Source organism: Anthonomus grandis, chromosome 13 (assembly GCF_022605725.1).
Source record: "Anthonomus grandis grandis chromosome 13, icAntGran1.3, whole genome shotgun sequence".
NCBI lineage: Eukaryota > Metazoa > Arthropoda > Insecta > Coleoptera > Curculionidae > Anthonomus > Anthonomus grandis.
In genome coordinates, this window is record NC_065558.1 from 19,231,860 (window position 1) to 19,250,240 (window position 18,381).

At 34.6% G+C, this 18,381-nt stretch overlaps 1 protein-coding gene across 1 annotated transcript in view; it reads right to left on the reverse strand.

Moving 5' to 3' along the window:
- Nucleotides 1–460: 460 nt before the first annotated feature.
- Nucleotides 461–18,381, reverse strand: part of LOC126743955 (fibrillin-2-like) — a 34,707-nt gene continuing 16,786 nt past the window's right edge. Inside the window, exons 8-25 of the mRNA XM_050451246.1 lie at nucleotides 17,979–18,333; nucleotides 17,690–17,869; nucleotides 17,507–17,642; nucleotides 17,241–17,450; nucleotides 16,138–16,395; nucleotides 15,494–16,080; nucleotides 15,139–15,440; nucleotides 14,966–15,089; nucleotides 14,584–14,913; nucleotides 14,305–14,496; nucleotides 8,071–8,316; nucleotides 7,737–8,006; nucleotides 7,462–7,674; nucleotides 1,541–1,673; nucleotides 1,206–1,476; nucleotides 1,050–1,152; nucleotides 874–998; nucleotides 461–820 (exon numbers count right to left, since the gene is read on the reverse strand). Coding sequence (XP_050307203.1) covers nucleotides 584–820; nucleotides 874–998; nucleotides 1,050–1,152; nucleotides 1,206–1,476; nucleotides 1,541–1,673; nucleotides 7,462–7,674; nucleotides 7,737–8,006; nucleotides 8,071–8,316; nucleotides 14,305–14,496; nucleotides 14,584–14,913; nucleotides 14,966–15,089; nucleotides 15,139–15,440; nucleotides 15,494–16,080; nucleotides 16,138–16,395; nucleotides 17,241–17,450; nucleotides 17,507–17,642; nucleotides 17,690–17,869; nucleotides 17,979–18,333 — 4,272 coding nt within the window. The 3' untranslated portion in view covers nucleotides 461–583. The remainder of the gene's footprint in view (nucleotides 821–873; nucleotides 999–1,049; nucleotides 1,153–1,205; nucleotides 1,477–1,540; nucleotides 1,674–7,461; nucleotides 7,675–7,736; nucleotides 8,007–8,070; nucleotides 8,317–14,304; nucleotides 14,497–14,583; nucleotides 14,914–14,965; nucleotides 15,090–15,138; nucleotides 15,441–15,493; nucleotides 16,081–16,137; nucleotides 16,396–17,240; nucleotides 17,451–17,506; nucleotides 17,643–17,689; nucleotides 17,870–17,978; nucleotides 18,334–18,381) is intronic.

Genomic DNA, 18,381 nt, shown 5'->3' on the forward strand with positions numbered 1-18,381 from the left:
GAAATTTTCTTGTATATTTTCCAGCAAGAATAGTTCTTTTCTGACTAGTCAATATGGTGGAGCCTGAAAAGTGTGTGCAGATAAGTTGTTGAGGCTCTATTTTATAGACTTATGTATTTCCCATAATTTTTCTTAAGGCAACCAAGTCCGCACCCTGTGCTCTCTTTATTCTAAGAAGTAACACGCTTCGTCTTTGAAAATTTGTATGGTTCTCCTTAGCTGCACACATTATTTGTTTCGAGATATTCCTGTTAAAAGTTTTAAAATTGATACTTTTTATTTATCAAATTGCTTTTAAAAAATTTTACGACTTAATAACAATTTTTTAAATATTCTTTATTTATAAAAACCAGAATAAGGTAAATTAGTGTGTCCCACTCTCGACGGTTGGCATAGAAGCGCTTTTTCTATTTGGACACTATCGGTAGATACAGAAAAAAAAAGATCAATTCAGATACCATTTATAAATTAGCTGTTTATTTTTTGAAACTTATCTTCTAATTAATTTACATAAAAAATTTACACATAAAATAATATAATCTTATAAATATATTAACTTATGGCAACACCAACCCCGTATAGATTATTTTCTATCCCATCTAAAGTACTGCTTTCTTCTACGATTCCTCAGATAATCAGGAAGGCGACTTTGGGTATGAATTTTAGGCTTTACATTTAGATTATTGTTATAAAATGGCTTGGCAGATTGTTTCGGGTGAATTACAGTACCATATTGTGTTCCAAGGCTATTTTCTAGAGGTGTTGACACTTTGACATGCCTCCATTTGCAACCAGGTTCAGGTACGCGAATAACTAAGTTCTAAAAGGCAAATATTAATTATTTAAGTTTTCCTTTATAGGGTAGATTCTCACCTCGTAGGTTCTGCCACTGGGACACACCAGAACCGCTTTGAAGTATCCTCCACTGTCGGCACGTCTGTTGTTAACTGTATATTGGTGTGTTTGCAGAGAATTGAGAACTTCCAGATCGTCTGATTCTGGAAAAATGTTTTTAATTATAAAACTCCAATTAAGTTAATAGTATCTACCTTTAATATCAATTGTAAAGCGACATGATGCCCTGTTTCCTGAAAAATCCGTTGCTATATAGCTGACGTGATGTAAACCAGCAACAAACTCTGATCCAGGTGTCTACAAAATACGATATTAAGTTGTATCCACTATAACTATCCTAAAAATTTTACCCTTGATTTATAAACGTCTTTAATTGCCACATTATCTTGGAAAATTGGCTCTGTCCAGTATACTACCGTGCTTGATTGTCCTCTGTCAATAGTTTTCTCAAAGTTGGAGGGACAGTTTATGGTCTGGGGTGCTTCTTTATCCTCCACGGTAATTTTCAATCTACAAGAAACTGTGCGATTTCCATGGACTGCTGTAAACTTGATCTCTACGCTCCCCGATGATAAACTTGTTTGCAGACGTTTGCCCCAAGAAGGTTGTGAAATAACGTATCTAAAATTTTAAGAGGTTGTTTGTTTGTTATATTATTTGGTGCTAAAGTCAAACCAAAATTTACCGTTGAAAATCTACATTTGTTTCGGGTTGTTCAAACTTTACTAGCATAGTTTTTTGACCGGGAGGAAGCACATAGTTTAGGACTCCTTCATTGGGACAACTTATGTAGATATCCCTGATATTTTCTGGTGAGTCTAGAAGTAGGGAGAATTTGTTTCAAAATCATTTTTTATAAACAAAGTTTCATAAAAATCAAACTTTAATAAATAAAGTTTTATAGCTGTACAGTGTCGCGTTTTCTTTTTTAGAGGTGAAAATGTTGAAAAGAATGAAATTTTTTTGTAACTTAAAGTTATAAAAAATAATTTCTTTGGTGTTTCTATATGTAGAATACAGGAGAAGCGATTACAGTCACAAATACTAATTTTTACAGAATAAAGAAAACAAACCCTACAGGCTCTTATTTTATAAACACAGCTATTAAAAATAAAAACTATTTAAATATATTATCAACATATTCATATTGCAAATATATTATTTGTACTTTTTTGCCATAGTCTGTCAAAAAATTCATAAAGAAAATATAATAGGGGTTCCAAAAAATATATAAAAAAATGATCGCAGTTTGGAACTCGTTTTTCAATTTTAAATTTAAAATATTAATTTTAATTTTTAAGTTTTCCATATTATAAACAAGATTTGAAGTGCGCTTTTTTGCTTATATTTTACTTTAATAAAACGATTTTTACCCTTTTTGGTTTATATGGATTGAAAAAACTTTTTATTAAATTTACATAAGGAAACTTAAATTACAGAAAGTATAGAAATGTTCTAAATATTTAAAATTATTGAGATAAACTTTACTTTCGTTTTTGCAAGTGGGATTGAATGATCAGTTCACATTAGAAGAACCTACTAAGTTATTGAAAAATATCTGGGACTTTATGGATAAAACTAAATCAAATATTTGTTATCGTTTATATCGCGTATAGATAAAGGTAAAGGTCCATCATAAAAATATTGCAAAATAGATTCTTCTTCCCTTCTTTCTAGCAATTTTTCATTATAGTACTTTTTGAATAATCCGTTATGATTGTGCTTATTTATGTTCTACTAAGTTGCAAAGATCTTGAGTAGCATGAAATACTTTAATTGGCCTGGTAGGGAGTGGACATTTAACTTATTATCTTGCTCAGGTATTTTTTCCCAGTTTTTAAACATATTCCGCTTGCCGTCTATAACATAAAAGGTGAAGGATTTGATTTGCTGTTGCTTATGGTTTTCCTTCAATTATCGGGTGTCTCAAATATGACCCCTATTGCGGTATTTTTTCAGGGTATCAAGTAAAATCTTAATTTAAATTAATCTAATTACAAATAGTATGAAACGTTCTATTTCTTTGACTTCAGGGCTTATTGTCCTTGTCTGTCAAATCGATAGGGTTAGTAAGAAACTAATTATTTCCTAATATTTACCTAATATTTTTTACTGCCATATTAAATTAACAAAGTGTAATTATCTACCTTTTACACCAATTACCTAAAAATAAACAAATAAAAAACTTACAGATCTAAACTATTCCTAACGAATAACAAATCAAGATCGTAATAAGTAACATATGCGCAGGCAAGCAGACAAACGCACAGAACCAAATTTTTAAAGTAAAACCTAATAGACAGAATTTCCTTAGCTTTCCTAAAAATGTACATTAAGGATCTTAATTTTTTAGTAAAATTGTATGTATGTTAACGCCATTTTAACCGTGAATCAATCGTTACTCCGAGACGTAATGCGATCAAAGAAATTGGAGTGATCCAAGTTTGTTCCGTTCTAAAAACTAACTTCACGTTTATTGGGTTACTTGGTTAACCTTTTTTGTGAGTGCAAAAGAAAGATAAACTGTCATTTTTACGTTTATCATAAGTACATTTTCATCCACGAAACAATTTTTTGTAAATCCATGTTTGCAAAGTTTTCAACTTCTCCCCAAGTTTTCCTCTCAACAAACACCGTATCGTCGCAATATGAAATCACAACACTTTGATAAGTAAGTTTAAGTAGATGATCTATGCATATGTTAAATGGAATCGGGTACACAACTGAGCCATAAGGAATTCCGAAGTTAACTGTCAATTTTTGCCTGTTAACTTTCCAATTGATTTCGTCCAATAAGATATGATTTAATTAAATAAAGAATCAGTCCTCTGTTTTCTATCCCTTCAAGCCTTGATGAAAGTCTTTGACCACTAATTGTACTGAAGATCTTTGCCAAGTTTTTCTAGAATATGAACAAGTCTGATTTTAAGGATGTTTTCAAAAACTTCAGTTAGTTTAATAGTTACTTAGAAACTTATAAATTACTTACTTACTAGAAACTTATAGATTTATAATTCACAACTTTAGTTTTGTCACCAGATTTGTATATAGGTTTAATTATTCCCGTATTAAAGATTTCTGAACCAATTCAAGTTTCAAATGTTTTATTTATTAAGAATTTAATAGGCTTCAGTACATAGTTTACAGAGTATTTAAAGTGTAGCGTTTTTATTTTTTTGGTTGCTTTTATAATGTAATAATTTAATATTGTATGAATAATACTCATCGCGACATCTAGTGTCTAGTTAATGGCATTGTAAAAATAAGAACTCCTAAATGGTGTTAGCTGTTCTTCGCTTTAAATTTTAAACAATTTACTGGAATCAGGTTGTTTTTCTCTCTCTCTCTTCCTCTGACTAATGTGATTTTTGTGAATGTCTGTCTTTGTCATAGGTGAAAAGAAACCCAAAATCGGGTCTGTTATTGGCTGATAGAAATCACATGGTCCCAACGGATCCGTAATTACGTATCAATGTGGATTCAGGCTCAAGGATAACTGTTACGTATTGGCATTTTCGATACCGGGCTGTTGTTGCCATTGTTTTTCCTGAAATTTGAATACTTTGCCTTTTGGGATTAGATTGATCTCCGTACTCGCTGCAACTTAAAGTTAAGCAAGGCAACGCTGTATTGTCAATTTTTGTAAAACTGGGTCTGCGTGGGATTATTTATTACTATTTATTATCCATCCAAAAGGTACCCAGAAATTTCGTTTTGGCTTTCTTTTCAAATGGTGTGGATTTCAGGTTAACAAGTTCAATTGCTCGAGGTTGGGATTCGACCTCATATTTACCTCATGGCGACACTAGCCATTTTATGTGAAAGATGACTTTAATACAGTTTATAAAAGACCCTCGAACATCTTGAGGGTCATATGCCGAGTCCTAAACCAAGTCTTAAGTGAGATCTTAGGTAAGATCTTAGTAATGTTTTACGCCAGATCTTAAGCCGACTCTTTAGCGAAGTATTAAGTTTCAAGGGCCATCCCGAGCCATCTCAGGTGCTGTTCCCATTTCCCATCATAAATTAAAGCTTTATCAGGATTTATTGCCTCTTCATGACGTTATTGATTGGACCTTAGTCGGCTGCTGTCCTTGAATCTGCACAATGATTTTGATTTTGGGACTAGTCATATTGGCTAATTTATATCATTTGATGGCTGCTTAATTTATTAATTATTGTCTAGTGTCTAAAGTTCTTTTTTGGTAGTTAACATTATAATGTAATTTGCATATCTACCTAAATAATAATTTATTCAATACCTTTTAATCTCACTATCCTGATTTTGAATTTTCATACAGTATTATATGTAAGCAACCGCACTGAAAGGTATATTTATTTTTTATTTGATTTAGTACAAGTTGTAGAGTGTAATGTGCAGTAGAGTACTACTGACTTTGGCCAAAGGGTAGTTACATACTAGCAAGATATTGATTTTTGTTATGTTTTAGAACTTTGGTGCATAAAGTTTTGATTGCAGGGATTGTACTTTTAGCAAGATACTGTCTTATCATTTTAACAAGAATAATTTATTTAAGTGAATATTATTGCCTATTTCTTGCTCTGTAACTGGTTGTAAAAAAAGACTGCAAGGATTGCAGGATATTTTTCTGTAAACTGATAATCCTGAGGAATTTATAATTTTTTTTATCACTTATGTCTTTAGCCATCTTTTCGCCAAGCGTTAAGTAATGCTTATTAAATACTTTAGTAATTATGTCAGGTTCTTTCAGTGGAATTTGGTTGTCTTTAATTACCGTAGTTATTTTTTTTTCTTTCTATATTTTATTAGTGTATTCATTAATAGTTCTCCAAATGGTTTTTGAATGAAAACATTAGAAATAATCCATCCATTTTATTGAGTGAATTCTACAGCTCCTACGGGTGTTTTGTTTGTTTGTTCATAAGTGCCTGTTTCATGTTTTTTTAGAACTATTAATGATGGCGGCACAAAAGTTCCGACAACATTTATACAACACACCACTGGTGTTGATTCACGTTCTGCGCTTGTCAAAACTCCATCTTGTTTTCTCCACTTTGAAGCGAAGGTCTTACAAATTTGCGGATAAGCCTGATTCATCTATATTTCATATATCGTTTGGTTCGAAATTATGCTTTAATATTAGCTTAGTCAATGCTTCAACATTTATTCGAAATTGTGCTTTATTAAAGGACCTTGTACGAGTCCCTGATGTTGCTTTAGGAAGGCTAAGGAAAATAGTCTAGTAGGATTTCTTTCCCTAAATAGTCCAGTTACAGATTAAACAGTCCCAACCAGACATTTTAATTTCATGCCAAAATTTATGAGAAATCCTTTTTGCTTCTGCTATTTCGTTAGCCCGTTTTCTCACTGAAACTATTCTCATCCCGAAAAACCTGGTTTCTAACTAAACTCAAGGTGTTCAATAATTTCCTGGTCCAAATCTTGATGAAACTTTATATTCACAAGTCGTGAATCCAACATTGTAGCTTTTCGAGGTCAAAAGCCAACCTATTCTATTTTCTTGAATGACTAATATGGCTTGATGCATCTGATTTTTATCCCAGGATTGCCTAAATGATTTTTGTCTATAGCGTCCCTATCTCTAAGAAAAATAGAGTGTTAACTTAAATTAACTCTATTTACGTTTGAAAAAATCTCACTGTAATTTCCTAATTAATTCTAAGAACTACAGTAACCCAACACTAAAACAAGCTATTTACGTACTTTATGATTTTTCAGTTTGTCGCTTAAAAACTCTTCTATGAAAGTTAAAAAAAAAAAATTTGGACAAAAAAGTGCACAGAACGGAACGAAACATCCATAAGAACTAAATACGTTTGTTCATCGACAGTATGGCTTTTACAAATAACAATAAAACACACGTTTCTCTCTCTAAGTAGCCTACAGCTTTAACAAATGTATTGAAAATGTAGGAAAAATGCATGCTATGCTATCTCACCCAGTATGCCTTCTCAGACATACTTCCTCTATACACAGTCACTGCAAATTTCATATAAATAAGATTGATTTCGCAGATCATGCTAAGTGCAGTTTATGCATGGAAAAAGAAGAAATACACATATTATATCACTTGGAACTGCTTTACCTTAAAAGGAATATAACTATAAAAATACGCTTCTCCCAATCAGCTGATTAACCTTCTCAGGAGGTCGGATATGATTGTAGAAATTTAAGTAGATTTAAGCTTCATTATTATAAAAAATTATGTCGTTGAACGTGAAATGTCTGGCATATCCCCAACGTCGGTGTAATAGCGTTGGCTATCAATGCAAACATATAATATCAGTATGTAATTTTGCATACTTTAATTAAATATGTATTTTAAAACGTAATAAATAAAACTTATGTGTACTTTTTTGAGGCTTCTCTTCAAATATTAATGGAAAATCATAATAAACCTGTATAAAGATAAAGGAATATTTTAATATGCTTTAATGATGTTACGTGTTATGCCAATAACTTTGGTTTTAAAAGTTAAGTCGCTACCCTAAAGGTTTAAGAGATAATGACTGTGAGGTTTGCATGTCACTTTAAGTTCGTCACGACTTCGTCGTATTCATCACTTTTTAGAAGTGCTGATAATTACGTGTTTCATCACTCACCTCTCGTACAAAAACGTTCCAAAATCTCATGAGACATATCAGTAGACCACCTCAAGTCGTCCATACACGCCACTGATTGTATTTGATCGGATACTTTATATCCTGCTCGACAGTGAATATTGCAAGACTCTCCTGGATAAGTCTTACCAGTATTACAAATACCTGGTATGAACCAGCCATTCTGGAAAGTGGGAAGCGGCGGACAAGTTGCAACTAAATGATAAAAGTAAAACATTATAAGATAGGTTTCACAGTAGTTAAATTTAATCATTTACCAACACATTCTGCCTCTAAAGTACTCCATTCTCCTTCCTCATTGCATATTCTCTGTGATTGGCCCTTGAGTTTAAAACCTTCGTCACACCAAACATTACATCTGGTACCTGAAGGGACCAAAAGACCGAAATCGGTACGGTGACCGAGACAGCGCATAGCGCCATTTTCCGGAGATCGTGGCACACGGCACTGTCGTACTTCGCCTTGCTTGCATGTTTTTCTATCTCTTTGTAAAACTTGACCTTCTGGACAATCGCATCTGAAGCTTCCTAAATTATAAGAATAAAATGTTACTATAGCGTATATTTTATTGAATTAAATGAATACACTAACCTTTATAGTTCTTACAGAACTTTTCACACCCTCCATTATTAATAAGGCATTCATCAATATCAATACAAGTTTTTAAATCTGTATCCAAATGGAAGCCTACCGGACAAGTACACTCGAAAGAGCCCTGTGTATTTTTGCAGCCATGGGAGCAACCACCCCTGTCGATTCTGCATTCGTTAATATCTTTGCAGGCTTTTTTGTTAGGGCGTAACAGGAAACCTTTGGGACAACTACAGATTCGCTGTCCTATAAGTTAAAGAAGTTATTGAGTAATCAAAAACCATATTTGAACAACCATGTTATAAGATTTTTAAAAAATGCAATAACATGATGTTGCGATTTTGTACACCCTTGTCGAGCACCTATCGAGCTTTTGAACTTATACCGTCAAAGTACAGCAAACCGCTTGTTTCAGCAACCGTGTTGCAAACAAAATTATAGATTTTCATGGTTTCTAGTCAGGCTAGAGGACTTCAAAGGACAGAAACTTCTTTTAATTTTTACTTCTCAAATCTAAATGAAAATTACAAGTTACATTATGAGTAGGACGTAATTTATAGGGGATCCCAAGCGAGGATTTTGCGCGTTACTCGAGCGCGTCAGAAAATCTTATAGGAATAAAACCCTACATCCTACCCTGACAGCAGTCCATCAGATTAGTAAAAAAATCTATCATCAGAGAAACTCGATTAAGATATGATTAAGTTAAGTACATGAAGAAGAGTGCATATTTCAATAATCTTACGATTTAAGCGTGGCGTAAGGAAATGGACGAGTCACAAAGTTGTAAAAAAAAACCTAACCTTGAAATACTCGAGCGTGATTGATTTTTTTATTATTTTGAATAAAATCCTTTAAGAATTACGGAAAAAATATTACCTGACGATTTTCATGGGGTGATTTAGCAAAAACCATAAATATAGCGTGGAGCATACAGCTACTGAGCATTGTATTTCCCAATTCGTGTCTCTCTTTTCTTCTCACACTTTCTCTCTCGCGCCATCCCCATTCTATCGTCTGCCGCCATGATGCTATTTCAGCTGATCACAATAGTACGTGTTAGACGCTCCGATTTGTTGTGTCAAAACGATTATATATTAATTTAATGCAATAAGTTTTATATCCATTACAATAATGAGTGATGTAAGTGTGAAATGTATATTTTGTGAAGAAAAAACTTGGTTTTTGGTTTGGTTACCGACTTGGACGGCTTGTTGGTAACCAAGGAACAAGAAAGAAAAATCTAGAAGCATAGAAGGATATCGTGATTGCAACAGACTGTGTAGGAGATATAAATTTACATTCAGTTACGTTTTCTTTTTAATAGTACAATATCAAATAAATAAAAAAGTGTAAAGTTTATAACTATGTTTACTTACAGAAACACGAGATGACGAAGGAATTTACCAAGTGAAACCGCTTTTGTAGAGGAATTCAGCGAGGATGAAGATTAAGATACCTGTTCTTAATATTTTTCTATCTAGTTTTTATCAATGAATTATACAAATAACTGTATATTGTTTAATTACATCCAGTGATAAAAAAAAATATTTTTTTTTCTAATTGTCAGATTAACAATGTTTCTCCATAAAAATCTGACGCGCTCGAGTATTTCAAGATCGATTTTTTTTTACTTTTCATCTTCAAGAATCGGTCATGACTTTTGGTTCAGTCCAAATCGTTAGACATTTGAATTTGACACTTTTTTCAGTTCACTTAACGTCCCCTCTGAATATCTGACACGCTCGAATAACTTTTTTTTTCTTTTTCCTACCTCTTTTTACAACAACGTTCCGCTCACTACTCGTCAGATTAATATCTTTCGGTTATCAGAAAGACATAGCGCGTATACACGATGAATTTGTGACGCGCTCAAATATTTCCATGTGATTGTTTTTTTTTATATTTTTGAAGACTTGTACATACTCACCTCCCCACTAAAATGGCATAAACTTTTTTTCGTTTTAGGACCTAATCTTCTCAGTCTAATAGGTCCCCATGACGCTTTAGTAACTGCAAATTTAGCATCCAAGGCTCCCCTACTCAAAATCATAATCAAAAAGTAGAATAAATTTTCAATAAACCACGCATTACGTAGCAGTTGGTTGGAGGGCTCGAAAACATTGTCACCCTTCTATAGTTGCCCCCATGGATAATCTGTTTTAGTGTGTATTTTGTTAATGGGTGTTTGTGTTCGTAGTTTTGAGGTATTACTTAGTATAATACACCTAAAGACATTAGAATATTTTGATCGTGGGAAAAGGCGAGGGAAAAAAGTGGAAAATAGATAAGAATATCCGTGCCCGGATTTATTGAGAACGTCGATACACAAAAAAAAGCTATGGACAATCATCTCGACATTAGTAATATAAACTTGGAATGTTCATTTTCCAATTTTCATCAGGTGGAGCATAGAATATTGAGGAGGAAGAAATATCAATATACTATTTTGACGAAACATGGTAAAATACACATGGCAATAACAAATGGTTGTACAAACGGTTACTGATGTTATATCTATCATATCCCAGACATCTCGACGAAACCATTTGCAGTACTGCGTTGATGTATTTTTGGATATTAAATAGCCCTTAAGATTCGACTATTTCTGCTAATTTTACCCAAAATCAATCACTGGTATAGGCTGTTTAGATTTATAGCAAATTCCAAAAGGCCTCTCGTTGCCTGACTCTTTTTCGTCTAGAATTTGTCTGAAAATATAATCGTTTTTCTCCTCGATGTCATCTAATGCGTGCCTAAAGAGTGTTTAAAACGTTTCTTTATTCGTCGTCCCATTTTTATCATTCTAGGCGATAACGACGGTATTTAGCTTTTGGTGAGAAGACCGTATATAACAAATAGTAAAAGATCTTATTTATATATGCTTAACTACTAGCAACTAGCATAAAAAAGTCATATATGTTCGTCAAATCCTTGATTACTACTGGAGGTCCCATTGTCGTTGTCACTAATTAGTAAATAACATATTAAATCAACTTTTCTGGTTGGGTGGAATGGTAAGCCTTACGAATTTATACATCAAATTAACTCTATTGTGTAAATGTGGCTCGTGGGTTTTTGAACAACGTGGATTTTTTGTTTTATATATTTAACAACGTGAAAAATACATGTTGATTTGACCATTTTTCCTGAACCTGATTATTACAAGACATTAGGTTTGGCCTATTTTTCAGCTAAATGCCTATAAGTAGATTTACATTTAGTATCAAATAATTAAAGCCCCGATTTTGGCGCTTATCTCACGGTTAAAAAACAATAAATTTGTCTAGCCAAGATTTTAAACACGATCACCTAAGACTAGCAGAATTATTTATTTAAACTGTATTTATTCACTACTATTTATAGCAGTTTTAAAAGTCGCACCAACATTCAGACTTAAACTGGCCTTCCGGCGGCGCGGGCTTCTTATATACTCGGCATCCATGGTTCCGGAAGATTCGCTAACCTTTCACGTGTTACACCGATACATCGACACATTGGTTGAATTTTTCCAAACTTTCTGCGGAAAACCTCAGCTATTCCTCTAGACTTTTATGAAACCTTATTCCATTGCGATATCCCTGTATTATATTTTAGCACATTTACTGACGATTTATGGTAAACTCTTCAACTTTTATATTTAAAGTTTTTTTCCGTTTCGGGTAATAACCGTGTTAGGTTCTGTCTAAATATAAAGAACAACCCTGTACTTATTCTCTGCTTCTAATTCGGAAAGCGAACCAGCAACGTCAATAGCAATCCTTTCAAAGGGACTTCCCACATAGTATTGATGCATTAAAGTCTTCTGCTTTCTTTGCGGTCCATTACTTGCCGCACATACAACGCATTTCCTGCACCAGTCCCTGACGTCTGCCTTGCTATAGACCCAGTACAATCTTTCCCTCACTTTTCCCAGGGTCTTTGTTATTCCAAGACGTCCTCCTGATACGCCGGCATAGGTTTCTTATAGCAACTTTGAAATCCGACATTTAGTCCCAACGATTTGCCTTTTTTCCTCTTTGGTGGTCAACCATTTTCCGTTGGAATACTTTATCTTTCAAAATTAGGCAGTTCCATTGTACCCAATATTACTTGACATTAGCAAATTTAACATTTTCTTTTTAAGTTCATTCTTTCTGCAAGCCTCTTTCCTTCCTTTGTCCAGGTTAGGACTATCTGGATTTCGGGATCTTCCTCTTGGTCTCCTATAAGATCCCCGAAGACGATGGTGGTTCTTCACAACTGAGCATCTTTTTTGTCTATCTGCTGACAATGTTTGCAGTCTTCTGGACAGGCTTTTCTTAATAAAGCATCTGCATTTTCATGGATTTTTCCCTGCTCGATGTTCAGTTTTAAAGTCAAACCCTGTAGACTCTCTATCCATCTTACCACTTGACCCTCTGAATTTTAAATAGTCAGTTCTCAGCAGGAACTTCCTCCCATAGACGCACTTATAGAAGTGCTCCATCGCTTTAACAACCGCTAGCAACGCTCGACGGGTGACGCAAAAGTTACGCTCTAGCTTGGACAGCGTCTTACTAAAATAGCCAATGACTTCTTGGCAATCCTGGATTTGAGCACGGCTCCTATACCCATAATGCTAGTGTCCGTGTCAGGAAAGTCTTGTTAGAGCCTCTTTTAGGTGTTAAAAGCTTTCTGCCAGTCTTGGGACCATTAGAATTTTCTCCTGTCAGCCTGATCAATGGTTTTGCGATTTTGGCAAATCCCAAAAAGTTGCGTAACTCAGGCTTATCGTTGGAAACTAGTCAATCCTTGACAGTCTGAACCTTTGCCTTGTCAACCGCAACTCCTTGACTAAAAACTACATGACTCAGATATTGCACTACTCTTTGAAACTGATAACATTTCTTTGGCCTCAACTTTAGTCCAGAACCTCGTAGCTTCAGAAACCCTTCTTCTAGATTCTTCATGTAGTCCTGAAACGATTTTTCTACCACAATAATGCGATCAGGATAAACCAGACAAGACTTCCAGAACAGTCAAAAGTGGCAGGAATATTAATTGCACACTCCAAATGGCATTATCGTTAAATTGCCAGAATCCTGTAACCACCGTGAAAGTATTTTCTCGATCTTTAAGAGCCAACTCAATTCGTCGGAGTCCACTTTTCAAGTCATTTGTGGAAAAGATGTTGGATCCGACAAGGGTGTCCAAAATGTCATCAATGCGAGAATAGTGTTCCTTTTTAGTCTCGGTATTAAGCTGCCGGTAATCTACGCAGAATCTGGTCGACCGTCTTTCTTCTTTACCAGTACCACCGGTGCAGACCATGGACTGCCAGATGGTTCTATGATGTCTTCCTTGGCCATACTCTCAACAACGTTATCAGCCGTTCTCTTGGCCAGTGGTAGTTTGTCTGCCGGATGGGACGAACTGTTCCTGATTAATTTTGTATAGTCCTAATCTTCTCAGTATCAAAACCATATCGATATATGTGTATCAAATGCCTTAGCCTTTTTCTTGGCTCTGGCCTTAGACCGGTGTCTGGCGATGATACCAGCTCTTCTAATTCTTTCTGAATAGGTTCCCGGTTGGTTTTAACATCCTAAACTTATCGAAGTATTGCTGAAACTGTAGAGTAGTGCACTAATTCCGTGCCTTTTTTAATAACACAGGATAATGATTGACATTTCATTACTCTCACAGGAATACTCCTTCCAGCACGTATAACGATCTTTCCCATTGCTATCCCTCGACTATGAGCCTCACAATAAATTGCAGGTTCGAACATAACGATTTCACCATCCGTGATCTATACTATGAACGCAGCCCTTCAAAACGATTTCGTTTCATTCTGGTATCAAAGTTAAGGTATTAAAGTTCAGGTAACAAAGAAGTGGGACTCGAACACTGTAACTCTTCTCACGATGCAAATGCAACTTGCTCATCGTCTATTTTCAGGACTCTCAGCTTAAAGCCTTACACGAAGCTCTTGGTGACTCGTCCTCAATCTCGATTACTATCACAGGATGTTCAAATGAAGCCTTTTATAGACAGGGACCCTATGTCGTTATCCTGAAGGGTAATGTCAACATCCTGAAGTGAACAACAAAAATAGATATATCGAACAACAAAAATGGTTAATATTGAAAAATTTAACTAAAAGAATCTTAGAAATTTATAAGAAGGTTTAGCCTTCCTTGCCTCCTCTGACGCGCTGGCATGGCACCTGCAATGCATAAAAATACAGAGTCTACATCTAGAGTTATTTACCTTCAACATTTTGACAGAAATGCGAGCATCCGCCATTTCTTTTCTTGCAAGGATCTTCATCCAAACACTTCTTCCCGAAGAGCTTATAACCCGGAGGACATAAACATTTTGCTTCACCAAAGGCGTTTGAACATCCATGCGAACAACCGCCGTTGTTTATGGCGCATGGGTTCAGTTTAAAACAAGTTTTATCTGAAAAATATTTAAAATTTTTAAATACAGTATGACACATATAATAAAGTCTATAACAATATTTTCAGTTGAAATATATGACATTACCAATAAGCTCATAATCAGGAGGACATCGGCATATGGCATGCCCATTGATTGCAGTACAGGCATGAGAACAACCGCCATTTTTCTCCAAACACGGGTTTACTAGTACGCAAGACTTTTGTTCCAATTTGTAGCCTTCAGGACAAGAACATATAACTTCGTTATTGACAAATTCACATTCGTGTGAGCATCCTCCATTGTTGATTAGACACGGGTCGATTTTAACACATTCAGTGTCATTTATTAGGTCATGGTGCACTGGGCAGTAGCACTGAGCCTCGTCATTGTCATTCTTACAAAAATGAGAGCACTTAGCTTTGGAACAAGGATCAGCTAAAAAAATGCAGATAGTATAGCGAGATACAGCAGAGGAATCATTGCTTACCTATTATACATGTTTTGTTATCTGAATCCAGAATATAATTTTCTTGACATGTGCACTTGGCATTTCCAGAGATATCTTGGCAAAAGTCCGAACAGCCACCATTATCCAAATCACAAGAGTTTTGCTGTAACTAACAATTGTTAAATACAATCAAAAGTGGCTGTCTAATATACCTTTTTACAAAATCTAGAATCAATCAATTCATATCCGCTTGGACAGGAACACACAACCTTTTCACTTGCGAAATCACAAATATGACTGCAGCCTCCATTTTCTTTTTGACACAAGTCGTCCAGAATACAATTTGTATTATTACTCAAGCGATAATTATCTGGACAACTACACTTTATTTCTCCGATATCATCAGAAAAGCATGTATGAGAACAACCTCCATTGTTTACAAGGCAAGGGTCGATTTTGTAGCACATTTTTCCTTCTAGTGTAAAGTTTTCAGGACATCCGCAAGTCATCGTTCCTAAGTTTAAATAGTTTTAATATTTAACCATCTAATATATTCAATAGTCATACCATTTATAAAAATGCACTTATGAGAGCAGCCTCCATTTTCAATTAAGCAAGGATTCCTTTCCACACAGTGTGTTTGGTTTCTCAAATCGTGAGTATCAGGGCATTTGCAAATGACCTTGTGATCCATAAACTCACAAGTATGAGAACAGCCACCATTATTGTGTTCACAAGGATTGTTTTCAATGCACAAGGTATTATTGACCAAAGTGTGAAGCTCTGGGCAACTGCAGTGAACCCGGTGATCAAGGTATTCACAAAAATGTGAACAGTTACCATTATTAAAAAGACATTGATTGATTTCTGTACATTTAGTATTATTTTCCAAGCTAAAACCTGGTGGGCATTCACATTTAGCTTGTCCGTTATCGTTTATACAAATATGTGAGCATAATCCATTTTCGCTAAGACATGGATCATTTAAAACACACGCTTTCTCATCCACCAAGGAATATCTTTCTGGACATTTGCATATAGGTCGATCTTTTTCAAAAACGCATTCATGGGAACAACCACCATTGTCTTTTAGGCAGGGATTTTCCAAAACACATGTTATATTGTCGTTTTGTAAAATATAGTTTTCTTTACAGCTAAAAATGGATAAATAACTAAAAGCTATTAAGTTATTTACTAAATTTATTACTTACCTACACGAATGACTACCAGGTAAATTCTCGCAAATTTGACTGCAATGTCCGTTATCAACGTCACATTCGTTTAGATCATTACAATGAATATCATCTGGAGATATCACGTAACCGTTAAAACATCCACATTCGTAACCGCCATCATAATTAACGCAAAGCTGTTGGCATTGGCTTAAATTAAGAGATTTATCGCATTCATTGATGTCTAAACATAAATTGTCTACTGGATCATATTTGAAGCCTTCTTCACACAAACATCTTAAAAGAAAAGAAAGAACGTCACGAAACAAATACCTTTTGCACGCCCGTAAGCTAACTTTTTCATCAACATCAATCGGATAAACTTTGCCAAATTTCCACCTGATGGTGCGACGTAATCAATCAGGCGACGTACCTTGGGCTGATTTCTTGTAAAATGAAAGACACATGAAATGTAGCTAATAATCACGTTTATATTGATGCTTTGGATTTTGATTATTCTTTGACTTCAGATTTTGTATACATGAACCTTTCATTTAGGGCTAATTTTGCCTATCATGCTGAAACAGTAGGTAGAAAAAAATTTGGAACTGCTACGAGCAACACAAACAATTCATAATATTTCTCTGACTCAGTGCGGTATTTGCGGATCCCATTAATCACTTAATTGTACTTTCCACTTCTTTTGACATAGATTTTAAGAATTACTTGGTTCGGTAGTTAAGTTCGATCTAAATTAGGAGTAAAAGTCGGTCAAATTTATCGATTAATTAATGAGGACAAAAAGGAATTAGAAGATGAGTGGCTACGCTAGAATTAAGAGGGCCATTACAGAACGTCGAACGTCTCTAGGTCCGGAACCGTATCTTGGACTCAGTAACAGGCAAATCTCAAAGCGCACACTCGACTCTTGGGAAAATGTGAAATATCTGGACTGAAAATATGCCAACAATTTTGTGAAAAGGAAGGGTTTTCTCATCAAGGTCGGGAAAAAGTATATAATTATTGTTCTTTTCTTACTCGCCACATTAAAATAGAACACACACTTTGAACCTTTTTGTTTTTAATTTAATTTTATGTAATTAACTAATAAATAAATATTTATGTAATATTAGTATTCTTACTGGAAGCTTCCAGGTAAATTCTTGCAAATTTGTTCGCAAACACCTTCTTGTAAACATTCGTCTATATCAACGCAATGCTTTTCATCTAGATCTAGCTTATAACCAGAAGGACAAGCACATTTGAATGATCCCACTATGTTTTCACAATAATGTGAGCAAGTGTTTTCTATAAGACATTCGTCTACGTCTTCGCAAGTTCTACTATCAGATCTAAAATATAATTATTATTATCATTAAGTATTAGAGAACATACAATGTTGTTTTACCCTAAAACGAATCCTGGAGGACAAGTACACTGAAACACACCATCGATCTTAGTACTGGCGTGTGAACAAGACAAATTAATACATTGCGTTACGTTTTCTAAGGTCAATCCTTCTGGACAGTGACATTCAAAACTACCTGAAATTGATTGCTATTATGTCTGAATTCCTCAGAAAAATACTTACCTAAAGTGTTAAAACAAATATGTGAACAAGGATTTGCAATACATTCATCAATATCGATACATTGTGTAGAATTTTCTTTAGATATCTGGAATCCTTGTGGACAGAGGCATTGATAGCTTCCAATAGTGTTTTCACAAGTGTGAGAGCAAGTGTTCAGCCCGTTTTCACATTCATTCAGATCTAAAAAGATAAACATTTTATAAACAAGTACTGGAGTTGGTGACATTAAGTGTCAGTACAAAAATATATTAGTTTTGTAGGTGCATCGCTAATATGTAAAAATTCTCACCGACACATTCACTGTCAGCTAGTTCAAACCCTTCTTGACACTGTTTTAATGTAGTCGTTTCTGGTATTATTTTTTTGATATCTTCAATTTCATCATCATATTCCTCATAGTATTCTCCTTCTTCTTCTTCATCCTCTTTACTTGATTCATCAACTTCATTATCAACATCATTCCTTCTAGATGATTCAAAAACAGTAGCTTCAACCGAAGCGTGTGTACTGGAGTAGGGGGTATTTTCTATTGTCGTTATTGTATCTACTTCTATGGCAGGTGTAGTGGTTTCAATAATAGTTGGCTCCTGGGTGGGTCTTTGGTATGGTGGTTCAATGTTTGAAAGTGTAGTCGTAACGTCTTCCTACAAATAAACAAGTCACACACAAGTATGTTATTTGTGATATATCCA